Source organism: Chiloscyllium plagiosum, chromosome 6 (assembly GCF_004010195.1).
Source record: "Chiloscyllium plagiosum isolate BGI_BamShark_2017 chromosome 6, ASM401019v2, whole genome shotgun sequence".
Classification (NCBI taxonomy): domain Eukaryota; kingdom Metazoa; phylum Chordata; class Chondrichthyes; order Orectolobiformes; family Hemiscylliidae; genus Chiloscyllium; species Chiloscyllium plagiosum.
In genome coordinates, this window is record NC_057715.1 from 25,696,631 (window position 1) to 25,719,765 (window position 23,135).

Consider the following 23,135-nt stretch of genomic DNA (forward strand, 5'->3'; position numbering starts at 1 on the left):
ACTGTCCCCATGACTTGTCCTACTTGCCTATCTTCTTTTCCACCTATCCACTCCACCCTCCTCTCTCTCTGACCTATCACCTTCATCCCCTCCCCCACTCATCTATTGTACTCTATGCTACTTTTCTCTCCACCCCCACCCTCCTCTCATTTATCTCTCCACCCTTCAGGCACTCTGCCTGTATTTCTGAAGAAGGGCTTTTGCCCGAAACGTCGATTTTACTGCTCCTTGGATGCTGCCTGAACTGCTGTGCTTTTCCAGCACCACTAATCCAGAATCTGGTTTCCAGCATCTGCAGTCATTGTTTTTACCCATTTAATACTCGTAAGTCCCATAGACTTATATTAAACGAAAGGTTGGTGGCAGTAAATCTATCCAAAGAAGATCCTTCACAACCTGGTGCCAGCTGTGGGCAACTCCTACATTACACTTGATTTATTTTCTTAAGAAGAGAATTTGAAACCCCAGATTACCTTTTTCCCCTTTTTCTCCCATACAAGTGAAAACTTTCTCATACTGGACATGGTCCTTTTGCTGATGACTTTGTAGCATAGTACTTACTTTTTAACAGTAGTTATATTGATACTTCTTAAGTGAGCTTGATGCGAGCCAAAGTGCTTTTTTAAAAAAAGTGGATAAAACCCTTAAAAGCTCATGTGTATACATTCATTATTGAGGCATTAGTTGATTTACAGATATGGCTCTTACCTTCGCTGTAACATTACAATGACTATTTTGTTGACTCTGCTTGTATATTTACAAGAAAAATTATGCAGTAAGCCTTCATGACTGATTGGAAACCATAGATTGGAGAATCTGTTTTAGAGGTTTATGTTGCTGACTACATTCTTTAAACATTGACCACTTGTTATAATTTGCTATAGCTCAGAAATGTTCCATTTATGCTTTAAGAATCACTTTTCTTTGAATTCACATCTCTCCAACACATAAGTAGAATGTTTTTCTCCAATATTCATTAAAGATCTGATAAGTGTTTATTTGAAAAAAGCTGTTCTTTGCATAATCTCTTTTTCTTTCTGCCTTTATGCAGAAGAAAGGAACTTTACTTCTATGTCTCCTGTTGCTCATGCTGCAGCTATTTTAGATGGGAATTTTGACCACTGTACAGAATCACCTTTCATAGAAGGATGTTCACCAATTAAAATGTGTCCACCTATGAATCCCAGACTTCACAGTGATCCTTGTCACATTTCTCCTCAAACGTTAACTCTTCAGCAAGAACACAAAAGTGAGGAGAGAACCCATTCTCCAGCACAAGAAATAGATGCAGAAGTGTTCTCTTTACATCTGGGAGCAGAAAATAAAACAAATTGCATTACGTGTCTCAATCTCTCAGAAGTCAATGAGAATATTTTAGTGCTTCGAGATGAGAATGAGGATCATACTGTTGATATGGCTGACCTAGGTGCACCTGAAGGCGATGATAACAGTTGGGTAAAAGAATCGGAAAGCAATATTAGTATTCCAAGGACCAGCTCAACTGGAATTGCTTTTAATGTGGATAGCCCTCACATGTATATGTCACCTCTTGCAGAAAGCAGTGCTATTCCTTCTGAGAGCATTAGTATGCAGGTAAGGATTATGTTTAGAGCAGTTACATTTAAATTACCACTCCAATTGATTCTGAAGCAATCAATAAAAATAGTTTAGCTTTGCAATTTTTGGCTAAATAAAATTGCTTCCGATTGTATGTGTAAAAATAATATGGTTAGATATGCATTGCCAATATTGAATTCTCATTCTGAATGTTAATGTATGTGCCATGCTTTTAATATTGTTTATTGATTTTCTTTTTAAATTAATAGGCTGATAGTGGATATAATACACAAACCACTTCTGCAAATAGCTTAATGGATGCCATTGGAACAGATAGCCAGCTTGGTAAAGAGCATTTGGAACTACAATCTCTAGTTGGAACTGTACCTCCAAATAAGCTTAATCTAAAATCTAAGGTAATGCTCCTGCATGTGCATTCTGTTTATGAAACAAATCCATGTAACTAAATAAAAATGCTCAGTTTGGTTAGATGTAGAATTGATTGGTCAAAATACTGTACAGATCATACATGCCAAACCATATTTTATGATTAAAATTTAATTAAGAAGGCAAAATATTGAAAATGAACTTAATTATTTTACTTCTGTGCTGTGGTTTTAGCTAAGAATTAATAGAATGAATTTGCATTTCTGTTCTCAAATCTGTTGGCAACACTTTTACTTTTAAGAATGATTGTGACTAAATTTGGTGGAGATGTGAGGAGGAGGGACAATATTTAGTATTTAATGAAGGTCAGTGTTGGAGAAATTAAGTTAATTATATTTGTTTGATATTTTAGTCCAGTACCACCTTGGACTCATTGGCCATCTCACCAATTAGATTTGTAACATTTAATTTTTGAATTGACAAAAAATTTGTTCTAACTAGAATTGGCTTTTTTGTGAGAAAAATCATATGCATTTCTTTAATTCCAGGATGTCCTTTGCTCTGAATGTAAAGAGAACAAAGAAATTATGAGATTGAATCCAGCTGCTAATTCAAAACCCTTTCATATCAGTAGGCTGCGTTATGCACATGATGTGGTGCTAAGCCAGAACATTTACCTGAATACTTGGAAAAACCCTTGTGAACAAACGCTGAATAGAATTTTTGAAAAGAATGGTATGGAATCTTGACGGAAGTCATCTTAATAGTTTAATTTGTAAAGAGTATGGAATTGCAAAGTGCTCAGGTATAATAAGTAAGAACTGGTTAAAGATGTCACTTAGCAACTAGGGATGTTATACTGCACTCTGCACTTTGGGATGATATACTTCTGGTCACCTTCACAAATAATGATTTATGCTGATCTGGAATTGTTGTTGCAAATGACTATGCATGTGAACTCTCCAATTATAGACTCAAAGTTTAAACTTTACTGTGATATAGCGTGAAACATAAAAATTTACTCTTTCTTACTTTTTATAAGGAAGTTTCTTTTAAAATGGAGATGGAGGTAAGTTTTTTTTCCCAAATTCAATATTATAATAAGAGTCTGCCTGATAAAGTTATAAATCTGGCATCTATTGTGAAAATTTCAGCGCAAAAGGTAGCCATTTGATCAGTCATGTTGTTGCTAACTCTAGCTCCACATCAAAAACACCTGGTCTAATCTTCTCTGTTCTTTTTCAAAGACCCTTCATACTATTCATATTTATCTAATTTTGTCTTAAATGCTGTGACTGACATGGTTTTTGTATTAAAATATGTAATATTCTAATAACCCTTTATTTATTTGGAAAATATTATTTTAAGCACTTTGAATTGAGAGAGAATTATTTAATGATCCCATAGTGAAGGTGTCCACCGTGATCAGCAATCACAATATGATTTGAATTTTGCATTTAGTTCAGAGGGGGAAGTGGGTCTGAGGTGATAATTGTTTTAAACTTAAGTGAGGGTATGAAAGCAGAGCTGTCTAAAGTGAATTGCTACATTAGGTTAAAGAATAAAGATGAAGTTGTGGGGATATTTCAGAATACCCAGAATAAATACATTCCAAAGAGTAATTTTTTTAAAAAATGCAAGGGACAAATCCACATCCATGGTTGAGTAAGAATGTTAAAGATAGCATCAAACAAGCAGTTAATTATAATGATTAATATTACAGCTGGCAACTGAAACAAAAATGGTCAGAATATAAAATAAAAGCAAATAATGGTGAAAGAAGTAACAAGGATGGAAAAATTTGAGTGCAAGAAAGAGTCATCCAAAAGTAAAAGGTTCTATAATTTCTTTTTAGTAAGTCAAGCAAGTATTAGTCCTGTAGAAAATAAGTGTGGAGAATTGATAATGGAAAATGAAGAAACAGCAGAGGAATCAAGTAGGTAATTTTCATCAGTCTTTGCTATAGAGAATATAAGTAATATCCCAAAAGGAGCAATAAATCAGAAAATGGAAGAGAGAGAGAGGAGTGTTGAAAAAACTTGCAATCACCAGAGGAGTGGTACTGAGTAAGTTGTCATAACAGTCAAGTGCTTGGTTCCTAATGGACTACATCATTACAGCTGAATTTCCGAGCGAAACTGACAGAGGGAATCCAGCATTCCCTATACCCACCAGCCTTTCCTTTCACCCTAACAGGAATATACTATCTCTGGATTCTTGTTATCTCATTTCTGAAGGCTTCTCATTTTCCAGCCGTCCCTTTACCTGCAAACATCTGCCCCCCAATCAGCTTTTGAAAGTTCTTGCCCAATACCGTCAAAATTGGCCTTTCTCCAATTTAGAACTTCAACTTTTAGACCTGGTCTATCCTTTTCCATCATTATTTTAAATCTAATAGAATTATGGTTGCTGGCCCCAAAGTGCTCCCCAACTGACACCTCAGTCACCTGCCCTGCCTTATTTCCCAAGTGTAGGTCAAGTTTTGCACCTTCTCTAGACGGTACATCCACATACCTAATCGGAAAATTTTCTTGTACACACTTGACAAATTCCTCTCCATCTAAACCCTTAACACTATGGCAGTCCCAGTCTATGTTTGGAAAGTTAAAATCCCCTACCATAACCACCCTAATAATCTTACAGATAGCTGAGATCTCCTTCCAAGTTTGTTTCTCAATTTCCCTCTGACTATTGGGGGGTCTATAATACAATCCCAATAAGGTGATCATCCCTTTCCTATTTCTCAGTTCCACCCAAATGACTTCCCTGGATGTATTTCTGGAAATATTCTCCCTCAGCACAGCTGTAATGCTATCCCTTATCAAAAACTTCACTCCCCCTCCTCTCTTGCCTCCCTTTCTGTCCTTCCTGTAGCATTTGCATCCTGGAACATCAAGCTGCCAGTCCTGTCCATCCCTGAGCCATGTTTCTGTAATTTCTATGATATCCCTGTCCCATGTTCTTAATCATGCCCTGAGTTCATCTGCCTTCCCTGTTAGGCAGGCCCTTTGCATTGAAATAAAAACAGTTTAATTTATTAGTCCTACCTTGTCCCTGCCTGCCCTGACTGTTTGACTCACTTCTGTTCTCAACTGCATCAGTCTCAGATTGATCTCTTTCCTCACTATCTCCCTGGGTCCCACTCACCCACCTTATTAGTTTAAATCCTCCCGAACAGCTCGAGCAAATTTCCCTACCAGTATATCAATCCCCTTCCAATTTAGGTGCAATCCGTCCTTCTTGTACAGGTCACTTCTACCACGAAAGAGATTCCAATGATCCAAAAATGTGAATCCTTCTCCCAGATACCAGCTCCTCAGCCATGCATTCATCTGCTCTATCCTCCTATTCCTGCCCTCACGAGCTCGTAGGACTGGGAGTAATACAGATGTTACTACTCTTGAGGACATTTTTAAAATTCCTAACTCACTGTTATCTCCCTTCAGAATCTCAACCTTTTCCCTTCCTATGTCTTTGTTTCTATTGTGGATAATGATCTCTTGCTGGTCCCTCTCCCCCTTGAGAACATTCTGCACCCTCTCTGAAACATCCTTGATCCTGGCAGCAGGGAAGCAACATATCATTCTGACTTTTCGCTGCTGGCCACAGAAAGGTCTGTCTGTACCTCAGACTAGAGAATCCCCTAACGCAATTGATCCTTGGTATCAAGACCACATTTGATAGATTATGGCATTAAGGAGCCCTAGCAAAACTTGAGTCAGTTGGTTGGAGGTATACCTGGCACATAGAAAGATGGTTGTGGTTGTTGCAGCATCTTGTACCTCGGACATTTCTACAGGAGTTCATCAGGGTCATGTCAGAGGCTCAACCATCTTGAAGTGCTTCATCAGTGACCGTTCCTCTACCATAAGGTCAGCAGTGGGGGTATGTTCACAGCAATTGTACAACGCTGAATACCTTTTGCAAATCCATAAATACTAAAGCAGTCTATGTGTAAATGCATGAAACATCAATGATATCCAAGTTTGGCTGATAAGTGATAAATAACATTTCTGCTACACAAATGCCAGGCAATGATCATCTCTAACTATCACCCCTTGACATTAAATGGCGTTTCCATTACTGAGATATTTGTATCATTGATAGTCACAGGTGAGGTGCTGGAAGTTGGCTAACATGGTGCCACTGTTTAAGAAGGGTAATAAGGTCAAGCCAGGGAACTATAGACCAGTGAGCCTGATGTCGGTGGTGGGCAAGTTGTTGGAGGGAATCCTGATGGACAGGATGTACATGTATTTGGAAAGGCAAGGACTGATTAGGGATAGTCAACATGGCTTTATGCATGGGAAACCATGGCTCACAAACTTGATTGAGTTTTTTGAAGAAGTAACAAAGAGGATTGATGAGGACAGAGCAGAAGATGTGATCTATATGGACTTCAATAAGGCATCTGACAAGATTCCCCAAGGGAGACTGGTTAGCAAGATTAGATCTCACGGAATAAAGGGAGAACTAGCCATTTGGATACAGAACTGGCTCAAAGGTAGAAGACAGAGGGTGGGAGTGGAGAGTTGTTTTTCAGACTGGAGGCCTGTGACCAGTGGAGTGCCACAAGGATCGGTGCTGGGTCCTCTTTTTTTTTTTTTTGTCATTTACATAAATGATTTGAATGTAAGCATAAGAGGTGCAGTTAGTAAATTTGCAGATGACCCCAAAATTGGAAGTGTAGTGGACAGCAAAGAAGGTTACCTCAGATTACAGCAGGATCTTTATCAGATGGGCCAATGGGCTGAGAAGTGGCAGATGGAGTTTAATTCAGATAAATGCGAGGTGCTGCATTTTAGGAAAGCAAGACTTGTACACTTAATGGTAAGGTCCTAGAGAGTGTTACTGAACAAAGAGATCTTGGAGTGCAGGTTCATAGCTCTTTGAAAGTGGAGTCACAGGTAGATAGGATAGTGAAGGAGGAGCTTTCTTTTTTGGTCAGAGTATTGAGTACAGGAGTTGGGAGGTCATGTTGCGGCTGTACAGGACATTGGTTAGGCCACTGTTGGAATATTGCGTGCACTTCTGGTCTCCTTCCTATCAGAAAGATGTTGTGAAACTTGAAAGGGTTCAGAAAAGATTTACAAGAATGTTGCCAGAGTTGGAGGATCTGAGATATGGGGAGAGGCTGAACAGGCTGGAGCTGTTTTCCCTGGAGCAGAGGCAGAGGGCTGACCTTATAGAGGTTTACAAATTCATGAGGGGCATGGATAGGATAAATAGACAAAGTCTTTTCCCTGGGGTTGGGGAGTCCAGAACTAGAGGGCATAGGTTTAGGGTGAGAGGGGAAAGATATAAAAGGGACATAAGGGGCAACATTTTTATGCAGAGGGTGGTATGGGTATGGAATGAGCTGCCAGAGGAAGAGATGGAGGCTGGTACAATTGCAACGTTTAAAAGGCATTTGGATGGGTATGTGAATAGGATGGGTTTGGAGGGATATGGGCCAGGTGTTGGCAGGTGGGACTAGATTGGGTTGGGATATCTGGTTGGCGTGGATGGGTTGGACCGAAGTGTCTATTTCCATGCTGTACATCTCTAAGACTCTAATCAACATCCTGGAGTTAGATCAAATATTGACCAGACACTGACCTGCTCATGCAATCACAAGATTCATATGGCTAGTCAAGTTCAGAGGCTAGGAATCCTGCCGTAAGTAACTTACTTCCTACCTCCCTTAGCCTGTCCACCTCCACAAGATATGAGTCAGGAATATAATGGAATAGTCCCCAATTGAGTGGGTAAATGCAGCTCCAACAACACTTCAGAAGCTTGACACCATCCAGGACAAAGCAGTTTGCTTGATTGGTACAACATCTACAAACACACATTGTCTATACCACTGATGCTCAGTAGCAGCAGTGTGTACTGTCTATAGGATATACTTCAGAAATCCACCAAGGTTTCTTAGTACCTTTGAATCGACGATTGCTACCATCTAGAAGGACCAGGAAAGCACATACATGTAAACACCTCCAGCTGCAAATTCCCTTTCAAAGCACTCACCACCCTGACCTTGGAAATATTTTGTTGTTTCTTCAATGTCACTGGGACAAATTCCCAGAACTCCCTTATTATTGGCATTATCTACACCAAATGGATTTCTGCTGTCAAGATGCCAGCTTACCACCACTTCAAGGGCAATTGAGGATGGGTGATAAATACTGGCCTGGCCAGTGATGCCCACACACCATGAATTAATCAAAATAAACCTCTGGTATTCTAAGTGGCCTGTGAGATAGTTAATGCATTTATTTTAATTTTCCTAAACAGGAGATACAAAGCAGGAAACAAGAGGCCCAGTAACTAAGCATCTGTCATAGCTTCTAACATTTTCCCTACTATTAAATAAGTTTTTAGCAGTACACATCAGTCAGTCCAAGGTTATTATTCAGCGGTAACATGATTTTATGAAAGGAAAATTTATGTTTAATCGTTCTTTGAAGAATGAATATTTACAATCTTTGAAGGGGAACTAAAGTGGCATTTTATAAAGTACCATCTCAATGATTATTATGGAAAGTAAAAGGTCATGGTGTAGGAGTAGCATTTTAGGATAGATAAATGATTAGCTGATTAACAGGAAACAGAGTAGGTATAAATGGTCTTTGTCTGGTGTGAAGGATGTAATAAGTGGCATGTCACAGATACTGGGACCTCAAGTGTTTAAATTTTAGATTAATGACTTGGATGATGGAGTGAAAGGTAGGGTTGTCAAATTTACTGATAAGCAAAGATAGATAAGAAAATAAGACGTGTAGATGACAGAGGCCACAAATGATATAGATAGGTTAAGTGAGTGGGCAAAGATATGACAAATGAAATATAATTCGGAAATATGAAACTGTCTGTTTTGGTAGGATGTGTTGAAAGTATACAATCTAAATGGTGATACACTCACCTAATGCAATTCATGCAGTGTATGTTTGCATCTATATTCTTTGCATTAGTGGCCTTATGCACAATATGCATTTTCTTGAACCTAATATAACCAGAAACAAAAATTGTGGGAAAAGCTTAGCAGGAGCTCAGCATCTGTGGAGAAATCAGAGTGAACATTTTGAATTGAGTGACCCTTCCTCAGATCTGATGGTAGCTAGGATCCTAAACATTAACTCTGATTTCCTTCCAGATGCGCTGAGGTTTTCCAGCAATTTCTGTTTTTGTTTCTGATTTACAGCATCTGCAGTTCATTTGATTTTTATTTAACCAGAGATAGATTCTCTGAAATATACAAATGTTTTGGGGTAAATTGGGGCAAAATTTCTTTATCGATGCTAAATAATTGTAAACCAAATCACTTGAATTTTTCCAAGTCTTTTTCTGTTTTCAGCAAATGGGTCAAACTGTTATTGTTTTTCATATTGAACTTTGTTTTCATTGCATGTAGTAAATATTAATTTTGTAGATGATCTGATCAGAGATATCTGGGGATTAGCAGTGCTTATGCAGTGCTTTTAGCATGTCAGATGTGGGGATGTAGATCAGAGTGTAGGGAATGGGAGGCTGGCCAGAAGAACATTAGACACTTTCATTTGGTTATTCTGAAGTCTGTGGTAAATGCAGTCAAACAGATGTGCTTAGTCTTGGTAATTTTTTGATTAGTTTGTTTGGACATGTAATGACACATTTCCAAGACATACCAATTCCTCCTCAGAGGAGTCTCTATTCGAAGTTTACAAAATTGTAAGATTTGTTTGCTATTGTAAGCTATTGTAGTCCAGACCAGTTAGCACAAAGTTTGCAGCAGTGACCTTTGATTAATACTGACCTTGCTGAAAGTGCACAATTACAGAAAGAACAGGATCAGGTTAAATTCACAATTAAAGGCCATTTGAGGTGGAGGGTAGAATAAAATCTGAAATAAGTTATTGCTTAGATAAGAGGGTGAGGGATGGAATTTGTTTTAAAATTGGAAGTTTGGAGGGATTTAAGGTAGTGCATGTCACTTTCCTCTAACTTTGTTCTTTCCTTACAGCAAAATATTCTCCATCCAGACTACGTGATGAGAAATCATGTTTCACAAAACAACCTCTTGAAATGACTTTGGAGGAACCTGAGCCCATCACTGATAACCTTATGTCTGTGTTTTAACTGAGTCATGACTGAAAAGTACAATATTATAATCAGTAATCTTTGTTAAATTTAGAAGAATTTAAAATGAATTTATAAATGCTACAATTGGTCTGATTTACTAATAACCTGAAAATGTCTGAAGTGCAATAGAACGAATGACAAAGAACTTGACCAGCACTTCTAAAAAAAAAAATTGCATGTAATCAAAAAGAGGCTATTTATAAAGTACCTGAATTTACTGATCAATTATTTGTAAAATCATGCATTTAAAGCAACAGCTTTAGTCTATGCATTTTTTCCCACTTTAAATTTACACATAAGCAAAAATCCCCAATAGTCATACTTGTCTATCAAGCGTGTCGTTATGGCCAGGTATATGGTATATAATTTTATTAGGAAGAAAATATATTTAAAGAACTTTTTCAACAAAATCTAAAATCAATGGCCATTCACCATCCCTTCAATGACTTGTCACTTGGCTTTATGAATAGAAACATCTAAATTAGGACCTTGGCACTCCAAGAATTGTCAAATGACCTTGGATGCACAGAAAGGCTGGTACAATCAAGTTTAAATTTGACATTAAAAATATACTCTTAATATTCTGTTTTTAAAAAAAAATGCTCTGATTCCTCTGAATCAAATATTTTTATTAAATGGCAAGAAAATCTTATGTTTACATTTTAGACCTAAATGTTTAAGTGGTCTACTAGCAATATTTTATATGGAATTACATGTGCCTTTTTAAAAATCAGTATTTAATAAAAACAAGTGTCTAATTCCTGTGTTTCAATTTTTTTGACCTTACATTTGAATGCACAATTTGTCTTTGCATACTGCAAAAGTACATTTCAAAATGTGTTACATAATATGTAGGGAGTTGCCCTAATAATTATTGTAGACATGTGTGTTCAGAGAGACATCATTTTAAAGACCTGTGGCAAACTCAATTCCAAGAGTGGTTTAGAAAACAATGCTTGTTTGTTCATTTTTCTGTAAGCTGCTTTTTTTGTGTAAATATAAATTTTCCAAATCTTCCCTTTGCCTCTTTAGCTCAGTTGTAGCTCACCTGAGATGTTACTTTTCCTGTTAAAGGGTAGGACGTCATTTTGTTTAAGGCACAATTTTACACTGCTGTCCAATTAAAGCAGCATCTGTTAACAGATTTAAATGTTGAGTGTAGCAAAGTTCAATTACTCTGTAAATTATCTATCAGAACGCTACTCATTTTGTCAAGAGTGAACTATAACACAGCAAGATCAAAGCTGAGATTTTTGAGCTCTATCATATTCTTTCCGAGCATCTTCAAGTGGAGGATGGTGGTACAGACCCCTGGCATTATCTTGTCCCTGAATTAAGCTTCAAATCCCACGTTCTGTCATTTCACTTTAATTTCAATATCAGAGTGGCTGTTGACAACAGTATTGTCAGTCAACAGGATGAGATTGGGAAGGACTTCTTACAGGAATAACAATTAGCAATCTAAACAGATCACTGCAGCAAATCATTTATCTCACCTATTTAGAAAGATCTCTGAAGTAAGGAAAATAGAATTTGTGATTATAACTAGCAATTGTTCTTGATAAAAGTGGATTTCTCCAACAAAATGCAGTAAGTAGAAGTTGATCGTCATTTGTAACTGATTCTGCAAATACATGAATCTGTCACCATTACTCTGCCAGGTATTACTTACGTGGTCTCACAGTACTGTCCACATCTTTATGTATGCTTATGCTGTAAACCTCACCACTTCTGTGATTAATTTGATTGTTCTAATCTTTTTCATTTCATTCGTCTGAGAATTCAACTTCCTCTAACAGTTTTATGGCTAAGGAATAATCAGCTAACATTTGTTTTCTGTTCTATTTCCTGCATGCTGGCATTACACCCTCACTATTCCCCTTCACAATAATAGTGTCCTCATAGTTCATCACACCATATGTGCATTTTCTAACTTTGTCTTTCCTGTTATCTGCAAAACAATCCCAAACTGATTACTTTCTAACAGTTACCAACTTCATGCTCTCTTTGAACAGCAGAAATTCCAAGAAAGCTTCATCCACACTCATTATAATGCAGTTCCAATGAGCACAACATGGGGATACAGTGCTGTAGTGGTAATGCTATTTTACTAATATTTTAAGAGTCCAGGGCTACCACCAGAGGGGCATAGGTTGAAATCTCACTGTAGCAGGTAGAATTTAAAGCAAATCTCTAATGGTGCTGCGAAACACCCATTGATTAATGTAAAAACCCGTGTAGTTAATTAATGCCCTTTAAGGAAAGAAGTCTGCCATCCTCGTCTGGTCTGTACTCAATTTTATTTCTACAGCAATGTGGTTGACTTTTAACTATCCTCTGAAGTGAATGCTCAAGGGCAGGACAATAAATGATGACCTTTTCCAATGATGTCCACAACCAAAGAAAGGAATAATAAAAAGTCTACAATCTATATTGGCAATTATCTTCAAGACAGTAAAGATAGTTTATTGATAAATCAATAGTTTTTTCCCTAGCTGCACTGATTGAACATTAACTTTTTCCTGAAAACTAAAATTAGAATCAAAAGCCTTAATGTTAAAGTCATATTTTGTGGCTTCTTCAATCCCATTGCTGTCAGCATCACAGCTGATTACATTATTTTTGGATACCTATTGATTGAAGCTGAAAGTAGTCTGGTACCCATTGAAGCAGCAGCACTAATTAGTCCAGAGCTTGGCTTGGTCAGGGAGATGGTGTAGAGAATATATCACAGTACTAGTAATTCAGAGCCCCAGGCTAATCAACTGGGGGACATGTTATTTAAGGGACCCGGAACAGGCAATGCTTTTCCAAGATTCTGTTTAGTCCCATTGACTTTTGTCAGGCTCAGATAATGGCGAGTTGCTCTTATTGCTGCTTTGGATATTTCTCTCAATGTCCCGAAGCTGAATTTCACAATCTTTGTCTGCATTGACAGATCCTTCACAGATGGCTGCAGACTGCACACCATCAAATCTTATGACAAAACCTGTTCCCGTGTGATTCATCATTCATTATATAGACGAGCTACTCAATTTCCTGAATTAGTGCTGCATTTATATTGCAAAATAGTAGGTCTATCTTAGAGGTAATGATGGTCAGGAAACAAAACAATGGAAATTGTTGGAATATATTGTTGAAACAAATTAATTTTTAGATGTTTTTAGTGCATTTAACATGCTATTTTTCTTACTGCAATACTTGTAAAATAATGTTGGGGATGGGGCTACGCTAGCAATATCACATATTTCAAAGAGTGCACTAAAGATCAAGTATGACTGTGACTGGAATCAGATATAAGTATACTCAGAAAAGTGGCTGGTTTTCTTCCACGAAGGACATTGGCTTAATTGTCATATCACCAACTTTATAAATTCACTTTCCAAACTTGGCAAGATCAATATATGAGCCTTGTGGTGAGGATCAGAGAGAGGGCTTTGAGGGTTTTAAAGGCAATGTGCATGCAGTTAAGACATAGCTAGAGTGACGAGTGCTGGACAGAATCGAATATCATGAGAAATGGGTTCACAAGTTAGCACAATTGATATCCAGGTGTCAGTTTCTGAAGATCTCGAGATGACAAATTTAATTTAGTAGGTTTTGATTTATAGCCAAGGCAGTGGTAAAAGACAAACTTGCATTTATGTAACATCTTTCACAACCTTAGGACATCCAAAGCACTTCAAACATATTATCATATCACCAAAGGACTACCAATTCAGAACATATTTTTCATGTATTGTAACCTGTGTAACTTAGGAAACAATATTACAATAAATGTTTGTCTTGGTTAAGGCAGGGTTTTCCTGCATGCAAGTTTGGATTTCCCAAGCTTCAGAGGATTATCTAGATTATCAGAGAAGTCCAAGAGACTCAAATATCCCGTTTAAGTGTTCCACAGCCATCAAAGTGGATCCAGATAGGATATGAATCCTCATACACAAAATGATCAGAGATCTGCTCCTACATTTATTAACAAAACTCCTCAAACAACAAGTGTGCTCACTGGATAATTGACTGTGACAGATCTATACTTAGGTATTAGTTCATACAATCCTTTCATTTGGTCTTTCCTGTACCACCACCTCAGATTTAGTATAGAACTCAAATATTGCTGTAAAAGTACTGTATTGAACCTTTTCATCTTGGTACTTAAGACAGTGTGCAAAGAATATCAAACTAAAGGGAAAACACATTGTTGTTTTCCTGTTACTGAGATATTTCTTAAATTCTAATTTTGCCATACAAAAAGCTTTGAGAAAATATCTAAGATAATTCTGTGTGTACATCGAAACACTTTTTCACACTAATGTACTAAATAATTTATAGTCATGTACTCCACTACTAAAAAAACTACAATATTGTTTAATGAAATAATTATCAAAGTCAGTTTACAACATTTTTAAAAACTTGACTTTAAACATGCTGCAATAGAATGTGGAAAAGAAGAAAAATCAGTGCAAAATGGGAGTTGAATTTGCTCTGCTTAAATTGTTGGTCATTTGTATGGAGGCTAAATTGAAACTTTTGTTTATAGCAAACAATTATTTGAAATGGATCAGAGTTAGTTTTTAAATTGATTTGTTATGGTCTTCAAGAGATAAATCAGTGTGGTAACTTTCAATGCACTGCTCTCCTTACTGCAGTATAACAACCAATCTACACAGCGTGACATACATAGTTCAAAATCCTGTCCTCTTTAACCCCTGAAGACCTGCAATTCTGTTGGTCATTTATCTTTCCTGTCTTTGAAAGTTTCGCAGGCCTCCTTTATTCCTTGTCTCATCCATCCCTTACTCAAAGCATTCAATTTCTGATCAAGGGTCAGAGACATAAAGCATTAACTTTTACTTTTCGTGCCACATTCTACTGACTTTTTGAAATAAAAACAGAATATACTGAAAATATACCATGAATTCCATTTAAAAATGTGAAAGTGTATAAAAATTCAACATTTTATTCAAAACATTGAGTTATAAAAACATTTAAATCATATGATTTTATGCATTATACATATTTATCTTCACTTAAAACAGATATTTTGTGTTAAATGAACTAGAACTTATTTATCAAGAGTGATAGCCAGGAAGAGTGGAACTTTCTTAGTTTAGCTTAGCTTTTTTCATCTCAGGTTCTTCAATACTAGTATTTTTCTGTGATGTATTTCTTGGAACACTAACTCCAGGAATCTGTTAGAAGAAACAAATTTACAAATAAACTTACAAAACCTTTACATATTGAGATCTTTCAAAAGCTGAATATGTGGCATGAACAGGTTCTACAGGTTTAAAGAAAGGAAATCTGATTTCTCCACTTTTAATTTTGAACTGCATTGTTTCTTTTGCCTTGACTGTAAAATTGTGAATTGGTGAAAGGCAATATTTTATTGATTTCTTTTCAAAAATAATTTAAAAAAAGGACAAATATATGGGAGCAATTTAAGATTTAATGAGAAGGAGAAGTTAAACTACCAATAATTAATCAATCTTACACAAATAGTGCAAAGGTTTCATAATGAACATCGCAAGTGTGAAATCATCTGTATCTTGTAATGACAGATGGTGTAGATTGGATACTCTGACTAGAAAACATATTTTGTTCCAATTAATATATGAAAAACAAATTTCAAACAACAGCTCTCCCAATCATCACAAAGATGTTACTTGCCAATAAATCGGGCAAACAAAGGGGGTAGCACTTCAATCACAATGCAAATATTTTTGATAAGATTTGTAGCCCAGGTTGAGGTTCTGGATATAGGTTTGCTCGCTGAGCTGGAAGGTTCATTTTTAGACATTTCGTCACCATACTAGGTAACATCTTCAGTGAGCATCCGGACAAAGCGCTGCTTCGTCTGGAGGCTCACTGATGATGTTACCTGGTATGGTGACAAAACGTCTGAAAATGTACCTTCCAGCTCAGCGAGCAAACCTACATCCACAATGCAAAGAGTTACTCTTTGACTATGCATCTTTTAACAAGGTAGTTGATTATTCTGTCTAAACTACATGTATTGACAGTGACACCAATTATCCTCAAGTCTTTATCCTCTAAGAATAGAGTATCTGTTGATCTGAATTGGTTCTCTCTCTTTTATTCAGGAAATAACAGGAATATGAAATGTGGCTTTTCAGCACTGGCATCGAATACAAGGTAAAGAGCTCTTTACTCAGCTGTTCTCATTCGCCTATTTTTCCTACAATGTTCATCAAAAGCATTCCATACATTCTAATTAAATGGAGGGATTCAGAATGTGGACAGAAGTGACAATTTTAAATTAACCACAGATATCTTAGGAGTGGTCAGAAAAACTAAAGGGCAAGCTCGATTGTTTGATATAAATATTGCAATTTAAAATTACAAGCACTAATATAAACATACAAAACCCATCTTTTTTGTTGGTTCCCACGTGATTCTAATGAAGATTTTAAAAGAGGCAGAGGTGTACACAAGATGTGCATGTGATCACACAGCAGCAGATGCTTTCCATTGGTAAAAGCTGCCATCAGCTAACAATGAAACAGGTACAGGTCATTTACAAAAAACAATCTCCTGGTCAAACAGGGATGGCTGTTTATCATGGCTACAACTTTCCTGCCCACATACATTACCATTTATACAAGAGTTTATGTATTAAATAACTAGACATCTGCAAGGTAAAGTTTAAATAAAATCAAACACTTACCACTGGGTCGACCAGTGCCATTCGAATCTTCTGATGTTGGACATTTGATGCATCCAATGTGATTGTTACGGTTACATTGTCAAACATGTTGAACATTGTGCCTTCTACTGTTAAAGATGGGACCTGAAAGAACATTAAAGATAAAAAAAGTAAAGTCTATATTTTTTGTTTTTTTTTAATAGAAAGAATTTGAGGATCAAAAAGCAATATGTTTCTTTCACTTTTACAACCATCATAGGGTCATTAGGTTATCTCGAGTCTGACTGTTTTTGACACCAAACCAATAATGTCATCTCCCTTTTGGAAGGGAGTTTGCAATGATAGCCTGGTAATGTGTTTGCATAAGCAATAAAAAAATTAGAGATGGTCCAACCAAATCTTCTAAAGTAAAATAGGTTTGTATGGAATTACATGATGGTTAATTAAGAACAGGAAGCGTATTATACCAAAGAAAAGTGAAATTAGTTGTAAAAGGATGAAATGAAAGTTACGTACCTCTTGGTTGTAGTGCAACTTTGGGGATTGTTTGCCTTTCTCTTCAAATAAGACAGTACCCTCCAAACCAAACTTTGGAATGAGGACTACAATGGCATTCTTTTTCACAAAAAGGATATAACCAACTTCATCAACAATTCCTTTGTTTTTAAAGAATAACTGCAATAACATTAAATAGAAAGAATTTAGAACTTAAAAGGCAAACAAAGTAATTTGAGACACAAAACCTGACTTGGCATAATAACCGAACTTTCAATAACAAAACAAATTTGCTTGTGCTTGACAAAATTAAGTTATTGTGTCAAAAGAGCGAAAAAAAAGCTTCTGGACATTTTGATCATGTCTGCACAGAGCTGTTACGTACCAATAAATGTTGTTTAATGCAAAAGTTCTACAATTGTCTAATTTAAACAACAGGCTAAAGCTTCTGTTGCATAGTTATATTACAATTTCTTGAAGATTTTGGTGGAATTGTAAAGAAAGAGAATTTCAGCAAAAACATATTTAATAAATATATTTTAGCCAGGTGGTAAAATTCTTCTAAACCAATAATCAACAACAAAATTACTAGAATTCAAGCAATCATTTGAGTCTCCAAATAAGGTTATTTCTGTTAAGTTAAGCAGTTTCAAGATATGAAATATTACTGTCATTAATTTTTACCTGGGTATGGAATGCCACAGAAGCCCGCTGAGAATACTGTGCCATTTTGTGACGGTAGTTAAGGTTATTACACAAAGCTTGCTGTTTATGCTTGTCCATGAGATCTGGGTAGGTAGAATCAGCATTAATTGCCACAGCCAAAAGACGATGTACTATTACATCAGAATACCTACAAAAAGGCAAACACAAGACATCACAAGTGACTGTCTGTTTACAATACTGATCAAAATCCAAAAAGGATTAGTGAAACTTTCCAATATCACATTATGTATATCCAACACAATACAGGATTAAAACAGAAGAATAGAATTACTTTTGTGCAGGGATCATTTAAAAATATATGACATTCACTCAGTAAATACACCAATGGAACATATCTGAAACTTGATCAGATTATGCAATAAGCTCAAAATTATTTTTGAACTAGTAAATTAAATACATCCAAATGCTACACTGGTGATAATGTTCATTTAGGACAGGAATTATTTTAACTCTAGTGAGATCCAAACTAATTAAGTACATTTAGGAAAAAATGCTGTCTCAGTCAGACACTTTATGCATGAAACTCCTTCCCAAAACAAAGCGTAATTTTTTTCTCTTTTAGTCATTGGATACTAATTTTAGGCTGAAGAAAACACTAAAGCATTAGTAATGAACTCCCCTTCATTACAAGGATTTCCTGTCCATTTGAACTGCAGCTGTGTGGACATGAGTTTCATTCAGGTGCTAAACATCATACAAAAAAATCGTTTTATAAGATCCACACCTTCTGATTGGTGATGTGAAATGAGTATAGATAGGTGAAGCCAGACCAAAGTGATGAAAGTCAGTATCCATTCCAGAGCAAAAATAAACTGCCTGCATCATACAACGCGTTGTCAAGATTCGCAAGAGTGTATTCAAATATGGAGAACCAGGAACTTCAGCATTATCCAGAGAATCCGCTAAGGCTTTGGCTGAATCAGTCTGGATATCTAAATTCTAAGAGGAATAGGAAACAACTCAAGCACCATTGTATTTCTTCTCACTTAAAAAAAAATCTATACATCTCTATGTTACTGCTGTGTCCACATAACAAATTAATATTTAAATTCTACATGCATTCTTCATAGCACTTTATGAAATCGACCTCTATCTGATCACTTTTACCAAAAACATGTTCCAGGTATTTGCAAATGGTTTACAAAGACTCTGACAGTGGTCACCACCCCATCCATTCAGAAGATTTGTGAACTATTTCATAAGGCACTACAAGAATGACATCAGATTTTAAAAAAATACAATTGTTCAAATTCTAGGAGGAGTGAAAACAAATAGAGGATAATATAGTGAGGGATGGACAGTATTTTGTGCAGCCAAGAAGGCATGTCCAGAAAGCTATGTTGCCTACTTAGTGCAAGGACTTGGGATATCTGCTCAAGGCTTGACAAGAACTTGGAGTGGGAAAGGATGGTGCAAATAATCATGGTTCACAAATGCTCTACCAACAAAGCAGGATTAGGAAAAAAATTCTGTTTAGACAATATAAGGACTGAGGCACTAAATTGAAGTGCGGAACCCCAAGAGTAATGACCTCTGTATTATTAGCTGAGCCATGGGCCAAAATGGCAGAGAATAGATAAAACTGGTGAAATAGACATGTGGCTGAAAGATTGGTGTGGGGCAAGTGGTTTATGGGGACTGACGTCAGTACTGGGCAAAGTCGGTATAGTTGGAAGGGTCTGTACCTGAACTGTGCTGGGAACAGTGTTCCAGCAAACTGCATAAATAAGGAAGCAAACAGGGCTTTAAACTGAACAACACAGGAGAGAAATCAAGCTTGGCAGATTTAGCAAATAAAGGGATAAAGCCAACGCAGGCAGCAAAACATATAATGGAAAATTAAATCAGAGAATACTAGGAAGGGACAGAGAGGAGAAACCTAAGAATGCATCAGAAGTCAAGACTAGATGTTACAAAGATAACAAACGACAAAATTAAAGACTCTGATTCTGAATGCACATTGCATTCATATCAAAGTAAACAAATTGATAGTATACATTGAAGCAAATCAATACAATCAGATAAACATTGCAGAGGGATAGGATTGGGTACACAAGGATTAGGTACTGAGTGACAAAGATTGGATACTAAGTACTGGTATTGGATAATGTGAAATGATTAATTAATAACCTCAGAGTAAAGGCAACTCAAATAGCAGAGACAACAATATGATGGGATTTTACATTCAGTTTGTAAAGGGGAAAAAAAACTGGGTCAATTAGTAATTACACCAGCATAAAAGCTGGACTGGGATACTCGGCCAGGATTAGCTTAATTGAGAAGCACTGGCAAACATTTATTCATTTATTTCATTAAAAAAGTGTATTCTGAATATAAGATAATACATATTACAAGATAATACATGGCTTGGAGAGGGTGGGCGCCTGGAAATTGTTTCCGTTAGGCGAGGAGACTAGGACACGTGGACACAGCCTTAGAATTAGAGGGGATAAATTCAGAACAGAAATGCGGAGACATTTCTTCAGCCAGAGAGTGGTGGGCCTGTGGAATTCATTGCCGCAGAGTGCAGTGGAGGCTGGGACGCTAAATGCCTTCAAGGCAGAAATTGATAAATTCTTGATGTCACAAGGAATTAAGGGCTACGGGGAGAATGCGGGTAAGTGGAGTTGAAATGCCCATCAGCCATGATTGGATGGCGGAGTGGACTCGATGGGCCGAATGGCCTTACTTCTGCTCCTATGTCTTATGGTCTTATAAAGAAAAATTCTAACAGGAGGACCCACCATTCACAATTAACTAAACAAGTTAAGGATAGCATCAAACTTAAGAAAAAAAATATGTAATTACACAACAAAGAGAAGCAAGTCTGATCACTGGACAGAATATAAAAAATAGCAGACAATGACCAAAAGATGAAATCAAGAGAAAGAAATTATGAGTACGAGAAGTAGCTAGAAATGTAAGATTAAAAATGAAGACTTTTTACACAGATATTTGAAAAGGAAAAATAAAGAGTAAGCAATGTGAATGTTCGTCATCCAGTGAGAAAAAAAATCAGGAATTAATAGTAGGTAATAACAAAATGGCGGATGAAAAGAACAAATACTTTGTTTTTGTCTTCATAGTATTAGCTGGAGTATATCAGAAATATAAGGGAGGAAGGAATTTAGTAAAAAAAGACAATTACAAGGGAAGTGGTGCTGAGAAAACTAACAGCTACACAGTGATAAATCTCTAGGCCCAGGTGAGCTTCATTCTAAAGTCTTCAAATAGATTTTAATGAGCCAGTAGATACATTAGTGTTAATTTTCCAAATCTTGCCAGAACCTGGAAATGTTTAAAATCAATTTAGAAAATAACAAATACGTTTTGTTACTAAAGAAGGGAGGGACCAAGAAAAAGGAATCTATAGGCTAGTTAACTTGACATCTGTCATGGAGAAGGTATCAGAATTGATTATGAAGGTGGTTTCATCTGGACACCTGGGGGAAAAATCTCAAACTAATTGGGAGGGTTATCCTGTTTTCCAAATTTGATCAAGTAAGTGAAATGCTTTGAAAGAAAAGATTTGCTATGAATAAAGGGGAGCTTTTAGCCAATACTATTATTGGAAATTGCAGAAAGCACATCAGAGAATATTTCACAAAGTACAGATTCATGGTGCAATACCTTAACATGAATATAAAACTGGCTGGAAGAAAACAGTTTTGGGGGGGGAGAAAAATAGAGAGATAAATCAGTCTTTTTCTCACTGCCAGGATGTGATGAGTCGAGGACTGCAGAAGTCTGAGCTGAGGCCTTAACTTTTTACAATTTACATACTTGAATAAAAATGTTTAGAGAAACACTAACCAAGTGCAGTCAGGTGGGCATAATTTAGTTTGGGATTATGGGTGGCACGGACTGGTGGGACCGAAGGGCTTGTTTCCATACTGTACAACTCAATGACTCAGTTGAGGAGAGCAAAGGAAACGTTGATAAATTTACAGATGACACAAAAATAGAAAAGTATACTGCGATAAGGACAGAACAAGGTTCCAAACAGAAATAAAGAATTTGAGTGACTGGACAAAAATCTCGTAGGAGGAGTATCACATGAGAAGTTATTCACTTTGGTAGGAAGTAGTAAAAATAAAAGAGTTATTAGTGAAATGAAGAAAACTAAAAGAAAAATCAGAGGTGCAGAGATATCTAGATATAACAAAGTTAGTATGCAGCGACAGTGTGCAATTGTGACGACATTGTCACTTTAAATGGTTATTTTGTCCTGGGTTTTTTGAAGAGAGGTTGAAAAGGCAGAGGTGCCGATGTGGTTAGGGCTCCAGCATGAATCAACAGTATTGCTTTTTTAAAAATAATTTAACAATGGAAGGAGATTGGCCAGTTCACCCAAATGTAGCAGTCACAGGATGTGACAGTATCAGAAGGGTTGCAAGTTTCAGTATAGAACTGCTAACTGACTTTCTCGTAAACTCCTGGACTGAACTCCTGCCTGTAAGAATCAGTGTTTGAATTCACCTTTCTGCCAAAGGGTGTGTTTATGGGATGTTACTATATTGGAACAGTTAATTAGTTAAGTTGCTGTATTGTGTTGGTTAAGTTTTCCAATAGTTAAGTTATTCTAAATTTCGCATTCTTTCCTTCATATTTCAACTATAGAGTTTAAATAAATTGTGTTTTGCTTAAAGCCGAGTGGTTTGACAGTTGCATCATACCTGGAACACCCATTTCACATATACCTTTAAAATAAAAGGTTAGGCTACCTTCTTCAAATATTTTTGGGGCGGTGGGGTGGGGCGGGGGTGCTGGCTTGGTCCATTACAGACTGGGGGCTCGTTTGGGATAATTTTAGAATTCTGATTCGTGCTTAGTATTGTCGGACTCAAAAGGTGGCCAGTGGTAGATGCTAGTGCCTTTTATTTTGGGTGGTGAATTCAGTTGGTCTAAACAGTGCTTTATATAGTAATGGCTCTTTCAGTCACAAAGTTTTCTGGGAATGGAGGAAGTGACTTTGGGAACTTTACAAAAGGTGAGCAAGGCTAAGCTGTTGGAATCGGCAGACAAGTTGGAATTGCTTTTGTGAGAAAAGGAGGTAATTACAACTATAGCTTGACATTTAAAGTTGCTGGAAAGGGCTAGATTCAATTGCTGATGAAGCAACTTGAACATTAAAAAGGAACTGAAAGTGCAAATTATGGTTTAAAGCATTGGAAAGAGAAAAAAGGAAATAATCACCCTGACA

General features: G+C 36.6%; 2 protein-coding genes across 9 annotated transcripts in view; one reads left to right on the plus strand and one right to left on the minus strand.

The window, feature by feature from the left end:
- Positions 1-10,106, plus strand: part of bora (bora aurora kinase A activator) — a 30,245-nt gene extending 20,139 nt beyond the window's left edge. For all 7 annotated transcript variants that reach the window (XM_043691370.1, XM_043691369.1, XM_043691377.1 and 4 more), the window contains 4 exons: positions 1,052-1,593; positions 1,827-1,973; positions 2,493-2,679; positions 9,929-10,106. In XM_043691370.1, the coding sequence (XP_043547305.1) occupies positions 1,052-1,593; positions 1,827-1,973; positions 2,493-2,679; positions 9,929-10,044 (992 nt within the window). In that variant the 3' untranslated portion in view covers positions 10,045-10,106. The remainder of the gene's footprint in view (positions 1-1,051; positions 1,594-1,826; positions 1,974-2,492; positions 2,680-9,928) is intronic.
- A 1,617-nt stretch (positions 10,107-11,723) lies between these two features.
- The window catches only part of dis3 (DIS3 exosome endoribonuclease and 3'-5' exoribonuclease), a 46,955-nt gene continuing 35,543 nt past the window's right edge, over positions 11,724-23,135 (minus strand). For both annotated transcript variants that reach the window (XM_043691366.1, XM_043691367.1), the window contains exons 17-21: positions 18,657-18,871; positions 17,891-18,059; positions 17,228-17,386; positions 16,733-16,855; positions 11,724-15,236 (exon numbers count right to left, since the gene is read on the minus strand). In XM_043691366.1, coding sequence (XP_043547301.1) covers positions 15,150-15,236; positions 16,733-16,855; positions 17,228-17,386; positions 17,891-18,059; positions 18,657-18,871 — 753 coding nt within the window. In that variant the 3' untranslated portion in view covers positions 11,724-15,149. The remainder of the gene's footprint in view (positions 15,237-16,732; positions 16,856-17,227; positions 17,387-17,890; positions 18,060-18,656; positions 18,872-23,135) is intronic.